Source organism: Sinocyclocheilus rhinocerous, unplaced genomic scaffold, assembly GCF_001515625.1.
Source record: "Sinocyclocheilus rhinocerous isolate Xijiao unplaced genomic scaffold, SAMN03320098_v1.1 scaffold3, whole genome shotgun sequence".
Lineage (NCBI taxonomy): Eukaryota > Metazoa > Chordata > Actinopteri > Cypriniformes > Cyprinidae > Sinocyclocheilus > Sinocyclocheilus rhinocerous.
Genome location: NW_015658759.1, coordinates 840,191 through 860,559, shown reverse-complemented (window position 1 = coordinate 860,559; position 20,369 = coordinate 840,191). Strand labels below are relative to the sequence as shown.

Here is a 20,369-nt window from a genome sequence, read left to right as displayed (position 1 = left end):
TATATATATATATATATATATATACAGTATATACGTTTGCTGTGCATATTCATGCTTTGCTTAGTATATAATACATGCTACTGATAGTTTGAATGATGTGCCACATGTTTAACATACTCATAAAGTATTATGTGACATAGAGTGTGTGCTAACCCATCATATAGTAAGAAATGCAGGAGAAGATGAATATCGGCACAATGCGATTTGGTAACAGATCCACGAACACCTTGGACAGGAAATACACAGATGTACGGTAATAAGTTCTCATGCCTAAAAAACACACATAAAAACACACTTACATGTTTTTGTAAAATATATATATATATATATTTTTTAAAGGGACGATGCACATAAATTAACAGGAGCACTTAAATCCACAATGTAAATGTGTTAGATTTAGCCGGCAGGTTGGCAAGTTGATAGTAAAAAGTAAAAAGTCCATAAGTACATAAAACATTAAGAATCATATAAAAGCATGTTCCAGCAAACATAGCCATAACCAGAGCATATTAACACAAACACAAAATGACTTTAAATATAAAGAGACAAAAACAAGCCACTACTTCAAATTGTGAAAACATGTTTGATTTTCCAATAACCTCCAATCACCAAGCTACATTTCATGCAAAATCTGGACGGATAAATTGCAGTGTTGTTATTGTTAACCAAAATTATAACAACTAAAATGATTAAAAATCATTTAATTATTAATTGAAATAAAGCTGAAAATATTTTAATATGTTTTATATTAATTATTTTAAACATATAACTATATAAGAACGTGAACTAAAAAAACTTAAAGGGGTCATATGACGTTGCTAAAAAGAACATTATGTTGTGCATTTGGTGTAATGCAATGTGTTTATGCGGTTTAAGGTTAAAAAAACACATTATTTTCCACATAATGTACATTATTGTTGCTCCTCTATGCCCCGCCTTTCTGAAACGCGTCGATTTTTACAAAGCTCATCTGCCCAACTTTATAGAAACAGCCTTTGTGCCACAGACGCATTATATGCTACTCTGCAGGTTCAGGAAACAGTCTTCCATAAAATGCCTCACACAGCATCACACACAGCGGGCTTGAGTGAGGAGCGGCAGGCGGACTTGAGAACGGTGCGGCCGGCGGATTCGACGAAGGAGCATCCGGCGGGCTTGCAGCAGCCAGCGAGAATAAAAGTTACGTCTTCTTTCTTTGCGTGAACATTTGGGCGGTGTTATGCAAATCTTCCCACATCGTGACGTAGACATGTGGGGGCGTGTTTAAACGAGCCGTTTTAGGAGGGCGTGGACAAGTCTTAACTTTTATAAAGAATATCTCTTTGGATTTGAAACTTTAGTCTTTGCAACTTTACAGATCTTCTTTATGGACCAAGAGCTTGTAACACTTTAAAGAGAAAGGAAAAATTTTAATCGCATCATATGACCCCTTTAAATGAAAATGAGAAATGCTGTTTTGACAACTAACTGAAGTAAAATAAGTTTAAGTACTAAAATTACTAAAATGAAAACTGAAAAAAATGTAAACTGAAAATAAAAAAAATAAAAGCTAATTCAAAATATTAATAAATACTATAAAATTATATAAATAATACTAAAATAACACTGAGAGATAAACACAATTATAAACATAATTGCTAATACTCACACAAATGGCGCTTTTCCACTGCATGGTACGTGAAAAAGTTTTTTTTAGGAGTCGTGGTAGTAGAGGCGGCGCAACTATAACGACATGTGAATAATCCCGCCCACTCTAAAGCGGTACTGAACTGCAGTGGAAACGCGAGCCGTGCCGTACCATACTGAGCCGTACCGAGCCGAGTCGTACCACGCAGTGGAAAAGCGCCAAAAGATTGCTCTTTCATTAATAAAGAGTTCAACTGCTGATAGGTTGCCAAACACCATGTTGATGATGAGAAAGAAGAATGCTCCAATTCTGCACAAACACACACACACACACACACACACACACACATGTAAAGAAGAATGGATGGATGGATAGATGGATGGATGCATGCATGGATGTGTCAGTACCTGTTCTGCAAGGCTTCAGGAAGAGTTAAAGGCATCTGGTAGTAGATGAGTCCAATCAGCAAAGCACAGATGATGTTAAGTGCCATCTGAGCATATAAGGTCTGAGGATTCTTGACAATGTTCAGCACTGTCCTCCAACATACCACCTTTAACTACATACAAACACACATTCGTGTTTTCATAAGCACACACATATACATACATACAAAAAAACAAAACAAGGTTTATGGCTCACTGTTCATTTCACCCATAACTGACCTGATAGCAGATATGAGGCAAAGATGAACAGCAGGTCAAGTTAATCTACTGGTTAACCATTTACCTAAAAACGACAAAAATACTTTTTCTCATGAAACAAACCTGGTAGAAAAATGAGGTGACATAGGATGGCGCCTTGCTCTTGGCTTCTGAAGAGGGATCTGATGGTCCAGTGATACATTTCAGCTCCTCTTTGACAGCAGCACAGTTGTGAGACTCCCTGTAAAGCTCAGCCAATGACTTCTCTAAAGAAATAGAAAGAAACTTTTGATCCACTGAAGTATATGACTGAACAACACCACAAAACATTTATTACTGTATAAAAGTCATTTTGTTTATATGTGCACATATTTGCATGCCAGTGTACCTGTTGGCATTGAAGAAGAGGTCTCCCCATTTGTTATGTCCAGAAAGAAATCTGCAGGATTGTTGAAAGCCTCACAAATATAACCTAAACAAAAGAGGAGAAAAATAATAACAATAAATGTAATAATATCTAAAAATATGACTGATAAATATTATTTTTCTATTATGTAGAAAGTCACTAACTGAATTATGTGGAATATTGTAGTATTTTGTGTTAATGTACAAGCAAAAAGCCTATTAGAACATTTATTATTATTATAATTATTATTATGTCAAAAGATAACCTTGTTTTTTTTTCCTTTCATTGATATTTATGTGACCAGCATATCCAATATTATATGTCTTACCCAGACTCTGGAAGTAGTCCATGGCTTTGCCGGCAGGGCCAGCATAAACGGTTTCTCCTTTATGGAGCAGTGTCAGGTGATCAAAGAGCCTGAAGATTGAATAACGTGCCTGGTGGATAGAAAAATTATAGTTCTACCACCCCGTGACAACCTGAAAGACCAGAAGAGATAAAGAAGACGGTTGAAGAGATTAGATAAAATAACGTGAACATGAAGATTTCAAATTCTTCTGGTTACCAAACAGCAGAGATTATGTAGGTACTATAGCTGAGGTACATAATAAGCTGGGTGATGGAGAGTTATTAAAATAGACACAAGTTTGTACCTGTGCAAGAGAGCAATGATGCTGTTAGCTGTATTGGAGTCGAAGCCAGTGGTTGGCTCATCCAGGAACAGAAGAGTAGGAGATGTAATGAGCTCCATACCATTGCTACAGCGCTTTCTTTCTCCTCCTGATACGCCTCTTATAAACTCTGTACCAATCTTGAAGACATATCTATTTAACACATTTATATTGGTTCTGTCAACCAATTAAAAAAAAAAACTAATTAATTGCACTTTTTCTGTAATTATTCACAATTAATCACACCTAACATGAAAATTTGTAATCATAAGTATATTTTCACACTGAATTTCCAAATTAATACTGAAGAAGGTATATTTTAAATATTTGTATAATTGAAATTTTTTTACTAAGTACTATGAATGAAATCAAGCATCACAAATACCAGTGCTGGCACTGGTGCCTCTGTTAAATGGATTTTTAAAATACATTTCTGAGGATATAATGAGTAAATATAGCACATCATTTTTAAAGGTGGGGTAAGCGATTTCTGGTAGCCAATGTTGACATTTGAAATCACCAAAACAAACATGCCCCTACCCCAAAAGTGTCTCGCCCATATTTTGATAGCTCCACCCCACACATACGTACGCAACCCAGGCAACGATTAGTTCTGTGATATATATATATATATATATATATATATATACAGTATATACATATCCATGGTCTACACTGGATGCGGCGCGGCACGACACGACGAATCCCCGACAGAAAACTGCTGCGTTCTATTTATGACGTATTGACACAAATTTCAAAAGATTTTCAACGGTCGCTTTATCGTCTCCAGTGTAGACAGACAGTAGTTGTTGCGGCGGTGTAGACACGGTGTTACTCACCTATCGAGAAGAAACAAAGCAACCTCGGCGTCCGATCGCAGGCCTTCCGCTCCTTGAGTTCTCTCCAGGCGCTGGAAAGCTGATCCGATATTTACACGGGTCCTACTTCTTGCCTTATTGCCTTAAGCCTTCTTTTGTTTCCGCAGACATTTTCCCCTTTTGATTTTTATCAGCCATCTCTATCTTTCTGTCGCTCGGCTCGGCTTATGTCCGTCCTGTGCACTGAACGCTCTCTCCTTCACATTATGAGTAGACACGCCCCTTACTGCTATTATTATTATTTTTTATTTAAGTGTCAGTAGCATTTGTGACTAACCTTGGTGTCTGCACAGTCCTCTAATCCCAGCTCCTGAATGATGCTCTCCACTTTTTTTTTTTCTTATCAGCAGTGGAATACTGTTTCCTTGGCAACCACAGATTTCCAGAGAATAAAAGATTCTCCCGCACAGTCAGAGTGTCCATCAGGATATCATCCTACAGAAGGAGACAGACAGACAGACAGACATAGAGCAAAGAAAATGTTAAGAATAAAACACAATTAAATGAATGTGTTTGATTTTGAGCAAAGCAAAAGATTGGAACAGGAGACAAAATAATTCTATTACATAATAATCTTCCCCACATTAACACTTACATGTGTTACACAACAGAGCAGAATATTCCTTTAACCTCACAAGTAGACATACTAATGACTGTAAAATTCTGCATTCTCACCTGTACGACATAGGCAGACATAAGACGGAGGTCAGAGGTCACGACCTTGTTGTCCACCACAACTTGACCTGAACGTAAACCACGAGGATCTTTCCTACCAGCGAGCACATCTAACAACCTTCACACAAAAAATAAATGTTAGAAATTGTGTGTAGTTGCCAGCTTGTGGTAATTCTATAGTCTGCTGATTCTGTGAGCATCTTACGATGTTTTGCCACTTCCTGTTGCTCCCATGACTGCATTCAAGCCCGTTTTCATGATTCCACTAAAACAGGAAATATCAAAGCAGTCTTATAAGTGCACTGTAAAAATGTTTATCAAACAACACAAAAAGAGTAAAGACATTAAGGGTGGGGTAAGTGATTTCTGGTATTTGAAATCACCAAAACAAACACGCCCCTACCCCAAAAGGGTCGCTCGGCTAATGTCCGTCCAGTGCACTGAACGCTCTCTCCTCCACATCATGAGTAGACACGCGCCTTACTGCTGATTGGCTACAAGTTTGTTTGGTACTCGGCCCGACTCAGTTTTCTAAAGCGTTTTTGAAAAACTACATACCCCACCTTTAAAGTAAAGACATTTATAATGTTACAAAAGATTTCTATTTCAAATAAATGCCGTTCTTTTGAACTTTCTATTCATCAAAGAATCCTGAAATAAATTTAAAAAAAACTTTCACACAAATATTAAGCAGAGTGACTGTTTTCAACATTCATAATAATAAGAAATGTTTCTGAATATTAGTAAGTATAGAGCAGTAAATCAACATATTAGAATGGCATCTAAAGGATCATGTGACACTGAAGACTGGAGTAATGATGCTGAAAATTCAGCTTTGCATCACAGGAATAAATTATATATTTAAATATATTTTTAAAAAACAGTTATTTAAAATTTCAACAATATTTCAAAATATTACTGTTCTTATCGTATTTTGATTAAATAACTGCCAACTTGGTGAGCATAAAAGATTCTTTCAAAAACATAAAAAAATCACTAGTGTATAATTTATCATACTAAATAATAGTTCACAATTTCACAAAGTCCCTTTTTTATTTGACAGTTAATTTAAATGTTATTGCACGAGGCATATTTTTGGTTATCTGAATTGATTATGATGTATGCAACAAAAGTGCAGTCTATGTATATAGCAGTGATATATAATGACACGACAAATCCCCAACAGAAAACTGCTGCTGCGTTCTATTTATGACGTATTGACACAAATTTCAAATGATTTTTTTATCTCGTCCAGTGTAGACAGACTTTACATCACTGGCTCAACCAATGGGATGAGATTAGGGTGGGACTATGAGGTTATTTGACCAATGACAGACAGGAAACATAGTTTAAAAAACAATGATTCTTTTTAGCAATACTGTTTAGTGCTTCTAGTGGCACTCAGAATTTTAGAAGAGATCTCAATTTAAAAAAAAAGCATTTTATTCTTTTTTTAACTTCTTAAAGTTATGAAAATTGACAGTAAAGACTTTTATAATGTCACAAAAGATTTATTTTTTCAAATAAATGCTGTTCTCTTTAACTTTCTATTCATCAAAGAATCCTGAAATAAATTTAAAAAAAACTTTCACACAAATATTAAGCAGAGTGACTGTTTTCAACATTCATAATAATAAGAAATGTTTCTGAATATTAGTAAGTATAGAGCAGTAAATCAACATATTAGAATGGCATCTAAAGGATCATGTGACACTGAAGACTGGAGTAATGATGCTGAAAATTCAGCTTTGCATCACAGGAATAAATTATATATTTAAATATATTTTTAAAAAACAGTTATTTAAAATTTCAACAATATTTCAAAATATTACTGTTCTTATCGTATTTTGATTAAATAACTGCCAACTTGGTGAGCATAAAAGATTCTTTCAAAAACATAAAAAAATCACTAGTGTATAATTTATCATACTAAATAATAGTTCACAATTTCACAAAGTCCCTTTTTTATTTGACAGTTAATTTAAATGTTATTGCACGAGGCATATTTTTGGTTATCTGAATTGATTATGATGTATGCAACAAAAGTGCAGTCTATGTATATAGCAGTGATATATAATAATTAAATAAGTGGCATTGTTGTTGTACTGAATATAAAGTACTGTTTACCATTTTTGTTATAAAAATAATAGAAAAATAATAGAAAAACAATTCAAAAATTTGTTATATTTCTTGTGAAAAGAAAAGAAAAGAAAAGAAAAAACATTACTGCACAAACAATATGGAGAACTATAATTTCAGTACTTCTTTTTTTCATTCTAATCTCTAAACATCTAAACTCTGGACAAATTTTGGGTGATATTTTAGCATTAGGTCACAAAACAGTTTCTTTCCGGATATAACAACACTAAAACACATAGAAAGACATTGATACACACATGCATACCAAAAAGCTCTGGGAAGCACATCTTAAAGATAACTGTTATCGGTATCAAAATAGTCTGCAATCTACATTTGACTACACAGCAGTATGTTTTGCCGAATATGATCTATGTCAGATGTCAATTCTTATGAAGCATGTAACTGTCTCGTGAATAAGACAGTCAGCTCTAACTGTTTCTACAGCACATCAACACAGACATTAACCTGATGTTTTTTTAGGATTTCTCGCTCAGGTCCTCTCTTGCGGCATGGTCCACGTCTTTCTCTAATGCAGTAATGAATATTCTGGTAAATCAGAGTTGGGCCCGGCACCTTACACACACCGTTGTGCCATCACTTTCCCCAGCAGGCAACACTTTTAGCTTACACACATCCATGGCGCTGGAGAGACTGAGGCAGAGAAGACGAGAGAAAAAGTGACAAGCTTCCAGGTGGAATGAACATTTAAGAGTCTATTGACGCCCCACCGTTTCAGGACCTTATACTCCAGACATGAATTACCAATACAACCTGAGGTCACTGCGTGTCTCCTGTCAAAGTCCTTGCACGCCCCAGTTCTACCTAACACTTGCTGACAACCTTGCGCCGGGTGTATGATAGGGCCCATAGTGTGACAACTGATATTTCTATGCATTTTATGTAAATAGTCTGCTATACTGTTATAAAGATCTCATAGACTTACATTACAAGCTGTAAGAATTTCATCTTACTTTTTGGCCATAAAAATATCAGCAGCTGAACCAAATTGCATATTTTTGCTGTTTGGGTCTCTGAATAAAATCGATTGTGAGCCCCATATTCTTCTTTATGATGTAGGCTATCAAATATGTAACTCAAAAACAAACAAAAAAAAACTATGCAAAAAAAAAAATGCAAACTATTTTTAGATTTATTTTTATATTTTGTCTCAATTCTCAATAAACTGTTTCATTAAAAAAATGTATGACTATTATTTCATGTCAGTTTTTAGCTACAAGGTTAAATAAAAATGTAGAATGACGCTGTCATGTTTTCTTAGAGGGAATGATCTAGTCTTGTGTATATACATAAAAGAGAAGCGTTTTAAAATATGCCACCGCGAAGTTGTATTTTCTCTAAATTAGTTTACTACATGTGAAGACTTCAGTGACTTTAAATTGGTACCAAGTGGTTTTTGTGCAAAGTTCCTTTCAAGGAATTCAAGTATTTCTAAAGTCTTTGATTCGTGTACACTTGTATGATGACGCCCTCTGTAGACCAAATAAGGTAATCACAACAGGCTGTAAAATCAAAATCTCTTCTCTTTGTTTAACCGACGCCTACTGTAATGAACAGAAGAGCAACAGGATAAGACTTTGGACACTGGCTGCATGAAATGGGCCTTGCGCAATCTTGCGTTCCTACTCAGTGTACTTGAGGCTCAAGTATTTGGTGTGGCAGTTCACATAAACTGGGGCGGTGTCTTCATTCATTGTCACTCCGTGACAGATGACAGACAGTTGACGCATCTAATGAACTGTTGAGCCGTTGACGCCCAACCACGCCTCCACATGACTGTAGCTAATGAGCGTCGAGCATAACTCATGAGGGCGGGGTTTGAGTCTCGGCAACGTTAAGTTGTTTTCATCGACCGTGTGGCAGAAGTGCAAGCACCGTTGGCTATGCAGACGTAAACTAACAGCTGTCGATGAGGCCGCCGCCGACAATCGACCACGGCCGGGTTTAATCACCACGGAGAACTTTTTAGGCGAACGTTAGAGCATTACAGCTGCGGTTTAAGTGTTTTTGTGGCCATGGAGGAGAAGAAGGAGGAGGGAGAAGCGGAGATCCAGGAACACGGACCCGAGCACTGGTTCTCCAAATGGGAGCGGCAGTGCCTAGCCGAGGCCGAGCAAAAAGAACCGAGTGAAGAGGAGACCGAACAGAGCCAACAGAAACTCTGGCATCTTTTCCAGAACTCCGCCACCGCCGTCGCACAATTGTATAAAGGTGCGGCATGTATAATAAGTCACCGAGAGCTAGTCTTGGCTGGTTAGCTGACACTGGCAAACAAAGGACACTAACTCATAAGCTCAACGGATAACCACCCAACTAAATCGAATGCTATCAAATTAAGATGCCGACGGGTTATTTTATAGTGAAAGACACATTCAGGGCTTAATTCACATTATTTCGCCTCTTTATTTGGCTGTTTTGAAGGTCGGTGGCGTTACAGATTAGCATTGATGCTAAGTGGCAGACGAGCAACGTAAACTGACACACAAATCCGTTTCTGTGAGGATACAGTCCAGAAATGTCACTGGTTACCCGTCTTTGTTTATTAATAAAACTAGTTACAGTACATTTAAACGCCTTTTACGATATTTTTTTGTGATATTAAAAGCTTCACCCAGCTGGATGTCTGTCAGCAAAACAAAATGGCGAAGTGCAGGGAGGAGTTCATCTGATGAAAATAACTCGATTTGTGAGCGAAAACTCCTCTGTTATGAACTCAAACGTCATATATGTAGACAAAAAGATCTAGGAATACAAACTACGTTATGAATTGATGAAAACGTGAGGTTTTTCTTTAACAACAATAATAGTATGCGAAACAAAATGGCGAAGGCAGGATTAGCAGGCTAAATTCAAAGATTGTGAGTTATTGTGTCAGAGCTGGTTTTGTTGACATTTGTTGTTGAATTGATACAACTAAAAAGTTGGTTTAAATTGCGAAAACACAATGTTTTCATACACAAAGTTGTGGTTTGGACAACCCGGTACAATCAGATAAACTAAAGCTACTCAACAAAATGGCGTAGTGTCCTCTTGCTACATATCAAATTTAGACGTCGTGTAATTAATGGCTGTGTCTCAAAACACAGAGAGCTGCTTATGTAGACCGCACTTATGGTCATCATAGACGCATTTAGAACATTCCAAGCGCGCTTATGCTGCCCAAAAGTGCAGTTTAAGTAGGCAGCTCACTATCTCATGACACACAGCCAGTGTGAGAGGCAGTTAAGGTACTAAGTATAAAGCAGATGGTGGTTTAGTTGTCTTGGGTGTTTTCTTGTCTTTCTTTAAATACAGTGGGTAAATATGTGTCTTATTCGGACGGGAAATGATGTATCTCCACTTGCAACGTAAACATTTCCTGTCTGCTCACTCCCTCAGATAGAGTATGTCAACAACAGGGGCTTTCCTTGTGGGTTCCCTTTCAAAATGCTGCAACTGCCGTCACTAACCTATACAAAGGTAAGTTGAGAAACAGACTGTTGCGTTCTAGGCAACTGTTTGTGGTTTGTCGTTAATTGGCAGGATTTCAAAGACAACAGGCCCATGTATATACTACATGCATACTAAGCATATTAGTGACCACACCAACATATACTGGTGTCAGTACCAACGGAAACGTTCTGCTTATAATAAGCACAGGTTACAGTTATGTCGTCTGTTGCTTTAGATGCTTGAGCTCTTTAAAGTCAAGTAGATTCTGATTGGATAATGTTTTTAGCGTTTATCAGCTAGAAAAAAAATAGCTCCGAAAGTGATTCCATCGATATCATTCCTCAACATGTTATTGTTCTAGTTGTGACATGAACTTCCCTATTCTCATAGAATTAGAACAATTATTAAAACTTTATAGTTATCGTTACAGCTCTCATCATTGGTGTGAATGAGCATTAACTATAGCACAAACCAGTAGCATTTGAGTGTAGGCTGTAAGGAGCAATATAATTGGTTGGACCTACACTCTCTAAAATGTACCTTTAAAGCAGAGTTGTAAAGAGTACCTAAAAACCAAACTTGAGTAAAAGTACAGATACCTTACAGTGAAAATTACTCCACTACAAGTTAAAAGTCACCAATTTCAAAACAACTTGAGTAAAAGTCTTAGAGTATCTGATTTAAGCAGTACTTCAGCAGATGCATACCTTTTTCCCAAGGAGTACATGTGCTCCTATGTTGAAAAATTTAGGAGCACATTAAAAAAAAATTTCAACATAGGAGCAAATTTTTCAAATTACGTGTTTTAGCTTAATAAAGGGATATAAGGAGACATTTCATGTTAGCTCCATTAAATATTAGCAGACACAACTTTTGATTTTATAATGTATCATTAAAAGTTGAAATTAACATGAATCAAGATTAATAAATGCAGTCAGTGTTATTTCATGTTAACTAATGTAGTTAACTAATAATGGAACCTGTTAAGTGTTACCGAACAATAATAACAAATCAGTCAATATATAGGTAGGCCATGTTTTAGGTTAGATTAAAATAAAATTTAAGAAAAAAGTTTAAGTTTGAAAATAAATAGCTTAAGTCTTTAACGGTGCTGTATGTAGGATTGACACCGAGTGGTTGAACTAGGTATTGCAGTCCAAATTCTAAATATTGGAGAGGGTTTTTTTCACCCGGCCCCCCCTCCTCAAACTTGACGCACACGCAGGTTGCCAGATTGACGACACCAACAGGAACGAGTGCATTGAAGATGAATGAAATGAAATGCGCTGTTTTCCGCCAACTGGCAACCCGGGGTGCCGAAATACAATTGGGTAAACTGTCAGTGGGCGGGTTTCACAAACCAAAACCGCACATTTTCAAAGGAGAATAACTGACTGTAGCATTGTTTTTCAGATTAACAAGTATGTTAACTTATCATGTTTCTTAAATATCTGCAAACATATTATGGTATTTTTATGCTTTAGTAGAGTCAAAAACTTATATACAGCACCTTTAAGTATTAACAAAGTCCTTTTAAGAAAAGTCATGTCACTCGGCGGCCATCTTTGAAACGCCTCTCGGGCATGCAAGTGCAGCTCCTATATCTTTGAATGGGGAAAAAGATCTGATCTTTCACTGGCTGATCTAGCCTGAAAAATAAGCTTTATTTAACGCTATTTGAGCAAAATAAACAACATTTATGATATAGCTGATGTCAGATTTCATTGGTGATTTCAAATATGAAATTTAATCGTAAGCTTAGTGAACAGCTTTGGAGAATTTGATGTTTCCTCATTCAAAGAGATAGGAGCTGCACTTGCATGCCCGAGAGGCATTTCAAAGATGGCTGCCGAGTGACATGACTTGCCTTAAAGAGACTTTGTAAGCGCGCATCTCAGAGCGCTGTTTCTAAAGCAACCGGGACTTCTAACGGCAGCTGCAGTGACGTGCTGACTTTACCGATTAGCGATTGGCTCTTTCATTCAGAAGGCGGGGCTTCCTGCAATTGAGCGGCCATATTGACCGTTGCGTTTTTCCCCATTCAACACTATACAAGTGACACATTATTTGGTCACATCAACATTTGGTGCTATGGTGAAGACTAAAGCGAATATAAATATCTAAATGGCTGTTTGAAACAAAGTAGCAGCTGTTTTGTTTACAGGGTTACTGAGGTAACGGCTGCATTTCTGCCTCTGGCAGCACCCTCTAGTGCCGAATGTGTACTTTCATTCAGCGCGTCTCGTTCTGCGTCATCTGTGCTAAATCGTCGCCTTTTTAAAGTTCAATAATCATATGAGGCTGTATCGCTGTTTTTCCATAAATTGATGAAATTAATACATTTGTTATAGGCTACCGTGTAAGTTAGGATGTAAATTTACATCCTAACCAAAAAATAAATTTTATTAGCACTCATGCTCCTAAATACATTTTCCAGTTCGCAGACATCTATTTTTAGTCGCAAATGTGAGTGAAATGCTCGCACTGTAAGCCCTGTTAAGTATTTTACTCGTACTGAATATAGGCTCAAAGATGCACTAGTCAAAGAGACATGCCAGTGGAAAAACAAGAGAGTTGATTTGTGAGGAGAGCAATCGCGTTTATTTTCTAAAACCAAAAATAAAACTGAACACCTCAAAAAAAGAACAAAAAAGTCCCTCAAAAAGGTCTCTTTAGTATAACGGATAAATAATATAATGTTAAGTATTTATTTGTTTTAACTTTGTTTTGTTTATTGAACTTTTACAATAATAACAGAATAGTGATAAAATAATGTTAAGTAAAATCAATGCACATTCTTGCATTAGATGACCTGGTTTCGGCCTCAATGCCATTGCTAAGGAACTCGCATACACGTTAAGTAGCCTTGTTGACAAGTTTGGGTAAGGACAAAACACACAAGATGTTGTACTTTCAGTGCCCTGTAGTTGGCAATATCAAATAAACTGCTGCCATGTTAGGTGTCATGCAAAATGTAATGTGAAATTGCAACACTCATTACGAATATAGTGAAGTAGAGAGTAAAGGTTGCTAACATCTTTGATGCTCAGTAAAACTACAGAGTATCCAAAAAGATACTCAAGTACAGTAATTAATTACATTTACTCATACTTTACACACCTGCTGTAAGGTACTAATATGTACCATTTAGAGTCAGTGTTTTGAGTCTGAACAATATTTGAAGCGACAAGGCAGCTTGTTCGTGAATGAATAGCTGCTGACTGACTGAACAATAATTGTTGTTTGTTAAATTCGTCATGTGAGTGAATCTCGGTTACAACAAAAATATAATAACGTTGAAAGGGTTTGGCTGTGAAACACTGTTTTCTAATGAATTGGGTAAGTAAACAATTCAGTGACTCCTAGCACAAATAAGACACTTTGTAACCTGCAGAAAGAACCACAGAACAAATTACTTTTTTTGAGAAGAATTAAAATCCCAGCCACTAATTTTCCAATTAAAATAAATCTGTTGAACAGTGTTTAGTAGGTTGTTCATATGCTGGAGACTAGCAACAGCATGGCCGACAGCAATTCTTAAAGAGCAGGTCATATGGTATTTTAAAGTGTCCTAATATTGTGTTGGAGTCCCCTACAACAGGTTTAAATGCATCTAAGGTCAGAAAACATTGGAATTTTCTCAGAAAATACATTTAATATTGGAGTCATTTGCCAATGATTTCTAAATGATTCGTTCCAAGCAAGTTCGGAGCAAACCCCTCCCTTCCATAAGCCTACTCTGCTCTGATTGGTCAACTGGCCAAGCCTGTTGTGATTGGCACAGAGAGGAGTCCTTGAGCAAGTATAGCGAGCGCTACTATTGACAAAGCACCTTTGCATAAAACAACAATATAGTGCTCCAGTCCATTCTTCTAATAATGACATAAAATACAAAAACACTAATGCTAGCGAATCGTGCCCACAGCTAAAGTTTAGCTGTTAAACTGTGAACACTTAAAACAATAATGGTGGATACGTTAGCCGAGTGCTAACGTGACTAACTGATGAAACGATACAGTTTGTAAACCAAAATATGTCTACTGTAATGTTCGAAGAACGACAGACAAAAGACGCTCTGTCTTAACATTTAATCAGAACGCAGAACAGCTGTATCAGGCGCAGCAGCCTAACTCGCTCGTCTTTCCCGCCTTAACTCTATAACTGCTGGTGCAGCAAAATAAACAGCAATTTCACATTGATTATAAAGTCTGTGTGCTACACTACATTCTTTATTAAACGAAGTAATTAGAACAACGTCAAGTCTACATTAATCGACACATTCTTAAGAAATAGTGGGTTCACAGTGAATTATAAGAACTACTTCAGTAAGACAGTAATATCGTACTTTACCTGGAAACCTAAAGCTGCACTAGGTATACATCATATTAGCACAAAAACTTGATATTTTGAGCACTCAATTTAAAATGTACACATAATGTATCAATCATACTTACAGGTTGTGGTTCGGAGAGCTTGTTGGTCCAAATTAAGAAAATTAGAAGCCAACGAAGATAAAAGCCAAGATTAGAGAAGCAGTTCTCGGTAAAGTGACGAGCACAACAAAAGGTTCGAATTGTACTTCTGTGGAATCCTTGAACGCAGTGTCTTCTCAACATGATGTAAACACACTAACTAGCGGAAGTGTTTGTGGGCAGGTCAGACTCTGTTTGTATTTCGCGGGCAGGCGGGGATTAAGCAAATGTGTTACCCAGTGACGTATACTGGTAACAGGCGAAAGATTCGAAAATATGACGACTCGTTAAGGCGATTTAGAATCGACATTCTCTTTTGAGAGAGAATATTTATCATGCACTTTTTTTATTAACAACTTTGCAGATTGTTTTCATTTAAGGATAACTACGTTATAAACTGCAAAAGAGATATTTTTCAAAAACCCATATGACCTGCTCTTTAAAATCCTGTTGATTTATTCCTCTCTCCTGACAGAAACTTTCATTGTTACAGTAGAAGTCTTATTCACAGCCTAGAATAGTTGTGTATTATAGATTGCAGTAATGGGACCTTAAACCCATCACATACGTGTACAGCATTGTCTGCTATAGCAAAACTTGAGTCATTCAGAAGTTTGTCTGTTTGGTTGCGGTGATGAGAGATGATGTGGTGGGGAGGATATCAGATGTGTCATGTGGATGATTTGAGTCACGTTATTAGAAGCTGTCAGGAACAGGGAGTGTTTGTGTGTTCAGTTTACTGGAGATTACTGCCTACATATTGACTGATTTAGCAAGTTGGCTATTGTGAGACGTTTTCAAAGCATATAGGATGTGATCAGATCAAGTTTGATTGCCTGCTTACGGTGTTCTGTATTTATCAATCAATCAAAAGTTCAGTGTGTAAGTTCACCAGAAATTCAGTCCAAGTGTATTTTCTATAGTCCCTCATTTTTCTTCTAACTACCTTGGTGAGATTTTAGCATCTCTTGAATCATTTCATGCACCCCATCTCAAGGTTTTGTAAGCGTATAATTCATTTCAGTCTAGTTCCAGCCTAGCAATGGAAATCCTGTCAATTGAAACAAATCTTCATGCCTGCCAGTTATGATTGAGGTGGTATATTTGTTGCCTATTATGGATTGAAAATAATATTTTGAAGAACAGTGGCTGCTGTTCCTGAGGATATGATGCTGCTGTTCTGGCAGAATGAAAATGTATGGTGTTGTGCAATTGCTTTGGAAGTTGATGATGTAACATTTACATAATTACATTATTAAACGCTTCTTATTTGAATCATCAGCAATAATTTACCTGCTGTTCAGTTTCTCCCTCATATGAAATACTTGCTCTCTGCTTGATGCCGTATTAACATTTTCTGAATTCAAAAGCTCTTATTAGAATTTTTAAAAGAGACTGACATCACTGAGCATAAAACACTAGGAGACATTGATGCAGCTGGGCTGATTCCTGATATACGTACAGAAATGCTCATGCTTTTTCTTTTTTTTTTTTTTTTTTTCTTATCTTCCAGAGAGTGTTGATGCCCATCAGCGGAGTTATGAGCTGGGTATTCAGATTGGTCATCAAAGACGAAATAAAGATGTCCTGGCGTGGGTGAAGAAAAGGAGGCGGACTATTCGGCGTGAGGATCTTATCAGCTTCCTATGTGGTAAAGCCCCACCACCACGTAGTTCCAGGGCTCCGCCAAGACTTGCAATGGTGTCGCCAAGCCGACCCACATCCTCGGAGACAAGTTCATCTGTAGAAACAGACCTGCAGCCTTTCAGGGAGGCCATTGCTCTGCATGGTGAGTGAGCTTGACGACAGTGCCATTTAATTGCTTGATTGCTGTAGGTCCATTTTGCAAAATGGAAATGCTTGCATTACACGCATGCATGCATACACACACACACATATATACATATATATATATATATATATACATACACAGTAGTCAACACTTGAAGTGGATCAAAAAAGTTAATCAAAGTTGTCCTAAGACAATAATGGGTATTGTTTTAATTGTTTTAAGACAACTTTGATGAAAGGTTTTGATCCACTTCAAATGTTGACTACTGTGTGTGTGTATGTATGTGTATATATATATATGTATATATATATGAACAGCAAAGAAATTTGTCTTATGATATTCTTTGAAGCGAATAATATAAAGCGCTTCCTTGCTTTGGGCAATATGAGTTGTACACTTTTTCACAGCAGCTCGTTCTATGGCCTCTGGCATTGTTCGTAGAAATCATACTGCCCAATACAGGTAAGGTTTTCAGAGCACAAAAACTGGAATCACTGATGATAGTTCCTTTTTACACAGCCCTGCACATGAAATGCGGGCAAAAGTGTTTTATTAATTTGTTACCTTTTCATTTACTCATGGCCACAATTTACAATTGTGTTTCCTCATGTTTTTTTATATACCAAAGGATGCAGCATGAATAATGAGGGTTATTAGCATTTATTACGGCCCTTCACTAAGGAGAGTGAAGAGGAGAGATGTTTAATAATGTCAAGAGAAAAGGAATAAAAACAGAATAATGTTAAGAGGAGACAGAGAAGTTTGGCAAATACACGATGTATCTTCAAGATTTGTTTTTGTTGGCTGATGTTGTGCATTTAATTGTACATCTGCATTTTCCTTATTTTTACATTTGAGTGACTTTTGCCATCATCTAATGCTCACTTAATGTTTATTTATACACATTAATAATTTAATAACACTGTTAAATGTAGTCTTCAGCAGATCTCAAAATGAATATAAATTTTTTATATGCCCAAATTCAACAATTCATTTTAGTTTTTAGTGTTACATTTTTCAAATATTTAGATAAAATGATCTTGCACTTTAGTATTGGACATTTTATTTGGTGTAGGGCGATAAGTGACCTAGATACTGTGTAGATGGACATTGGGCTAAAAAACGTTGATAACCACTGAATTACACTCTTACAGCCAATCAGGACGCTGGAGGATCTCAGCATGAATAGCAATTTGTCTTTGTGGAAGCTCGTCTTCACCTCTGGGATCCACACTCACTAACCCCACACTGTCTCTACTTTCACCTTTTCTCCCTCGATAGACCTTAGTCAGGGTAGCGCCATATGTAATTTTTGACAGGAATGAAAACGAGGCTGTGAGGGACAGAAGTACAGTGTGTTCAAAAGATCTTACTGTTGTTTAACAACATACCGATTGTTCAGCTGACTAAACAAAAACTCTATAAAACAGTTTTGAAAGTTGTGAGTTTTGAAAAATAAATATATATATATATATTAAAAATTTTTCCCCGCATGCCATGTGCGGGCCTATTTATAAACAATTTTTGATATACATATAGTGGAAGCATGTTGCCTGTTGTTGTCTTGATTAATTAGGGGTTGTGAAATGTATATTTAAGATATTTATATTTCGTATTTGTTTTCCTACCTGCGTGTTCAAGGTCTAAGCGGAGCCATGGCGAGTATCAGTATGCGCTCCGGAGCCCCAGGTTCACCTACACACCTGAGTGCCAGCTCCGCCCCCAGTCGCCGCAGAAATGGTCTCCACGATGTGGACCTCAACACTTTCATTGCCGAGGAGATGGCGCTCCACCTCGACAACGGAACTCGGAAACGAAGTTCCTCACAGTGCAATGATGTCATAACAGACTCGCCCACTCACAAACGCAATAGGATGATCTGAGCTCTTAAGAAAAGAAAACAACAGCAAAATATGTGAAAAAATGCCACTCTTCAGTCATCCTCCCATCTTTATTCAGACCAGGAAATAAAAGCAGCCAATAACAGTGCTCCCCACAGCCCAGCACATTCTCTGATTGGTCTACAGAGCCCAGTTGAGGTGATCGGTGGGAGACAGTGTTCAGTGCAGAGGCCTAAGTGCCCTTCCATAGGATCCTGTCGACAAACACACAACCCTCATTCACTATATTGCTGCGTGAGCTGATTGTGTGCATGTAAGGTTGTGTTACAGCTGAACTGAGATGCGATCGGATACAGGAACAAGAAAACATTTTTGTGTGCATGTTCGCAACATAATGAGCAATGTCTGTATGATTGCGCGTGTATACAAGTACTTGATGTGTGTGAGTGTATGACTGATGAGTTTTGTGTTAGAGTGTTTGGTACCTGCCTCTTCCTCCAGCACCTGTCACTGCCCCAGCTCTCAGTTACCACGCTGCGGCTTTGAAAAGCAACAAATGTTTTATTTTAATATTATTGTCAATGTTATTCATGATGTCCCCCCCCCTTCTCTTAATTCTGCTCTAGTAGCAGGCACAAGTGTGACTGTGATAGCCATACGTCCGCTGTCATGCACATCTCTCAATCACTCTTACTTCAGTAATTTCCCTTCATTCTTCCTGAGCATCCATCTTTTTTTCCATTCATCCTCTTTTGTCACTCTTTTCCCCAGCACCTTTGTCTCCACTGTAACATTATGTAATGTAAATACTTGTAGGTGCTGACATAGACTTGTGGTACATATTGTAAAAAAAAAAAAAAAAAAAACAGTTAAGAAAATATAGTTGTCAATGTTGAAATTTCAAAAGGACATTGTAAACGTACTACAATATCAACATTGATTCGATTCACAAAACAGAAACAAAGCTCAGCAGTGTTTCAGCCTTCTACCATGGCGTTTGGGATTAAATGCTGGCTGGGAAGGCATGTCAGTACTTAAATCTGACAAATCTGTTTGAAAATGTATCTCCAGGTTCACATTTTGGGCCAGAGTGCCTCAATTCAGCTATCCCGAAGTCTCCCCACAAACATGCTCAGACAGGTTGGTGGCTCTATGAAGGGGCTGTGCCATGCCTTCCTGTAAATCCACACTAATGCACAAATCAGCATGGAAATCAGAGATCTGAAAAATAGCAATGACTAATCCATCCAGACCCACAGGAATCTCACGGGAAAGAAAACAACACACCCATGCCAAATGTCCACACTTGGTTCAGCCTAATAAATAAGATTCTTTGGAGATTTTTTTTTTAAATTCTGTTGCAATCCAATCAAATAACACAACAAACATGTGATTGAGCAAACAAAATCATACAGTGAATATAAAATCCCTTGTCAATATAATTCATTATATTCTTAAATTGTGAAATCTACAATGGAAACAATTGTATGCATGTTCCAAATACTTCATGTAAACTAACAAACTACTTGGCATGATTTTGAGAAGTCCTGGTAGCGTCAACAATTCAACGGCCATGGTAGAAGTGACTTCAAAGCCGTGTCCCTTGGCTGTTAAACAGTCTCTGCTATGTGTGTGCAGCCCCAGTCCACTCTCGGGAATGGTTCAGTGTGGTTTCAGAGCTCACTCTGCGACTGCATAAAGGTACAATCCCCACTCCCCAGGACAGTTGGAATAGCTGTGCCGTTTCTGTATTTGACTGTAGATCTCCTTTGTC

General features: G+C 37.3%; 1 protein-coding gene and 1 pseudogene across 1 annotated transcript; one reads left to right on the top strand and one right to left on the bottom strand.

The window, feature by feature from the left end:
* Nucleotides 1-7,678, bottom strand: part of LOC107722942 (ATP-binding cassette sub-family G member 2-like) — a 9,843-nt pseudogene extending 2,165 nt beyond the window's left edge.
* A 713-nt stretch (nt 7,679-8,391) lies between these two features.
* Nucleotides 8,392-19,184, top strand: LOC107722949 (UPF0472 protein C16orf72 homolog). The gene is made up of 4 exons (XM_016531447.1): nt 8,392-9,269; nt 10,437-10,517; nt 16,476-16,751; nt 18,396-19,184. The coding sequence occupies exons 1-4, from the start codon at nt 9,074-9,076 to the stop codon at nt 18,635-18,637; spliced, it is 795 nt and encodes a 264-aa protein (XP_016386933.1). The 5' UTR covers nt 8,392-9,073; the 3' UTR covers nt 18,638-19,184.
* Nucleotides 19,185-20,369: the final 1,185 nt, after the last annotated feature.

What these genes read in the sequence shown, in the direction of transcription:
- LOC107722949 (XM_016531447.1), top strand. Translation starts at nt 9,074, where the DNA reads ATGGAGGAGAAGAAGGAGGAGGGAGAAGCGGAGATCCAGGAACACGGA. An exon ending in CGTCGCACAATTGTATAAAG is followed by an intron (nt 9,270 to 10,436) that starts GTGCGGCATGTA and finishes TCACTCCCTCAG; the next exon opens with ATAGAGTATGTCAACAACAG. An exon ending in GGAGGCCATTGCTCTGCATG is followed by an intron (nt 16,752 to 18,395) that starts GTGAGTGAGCTT and finishes TGCGTGTTCAAG; the next exon opens with GTCTAAGCGGAGCCATGGCG.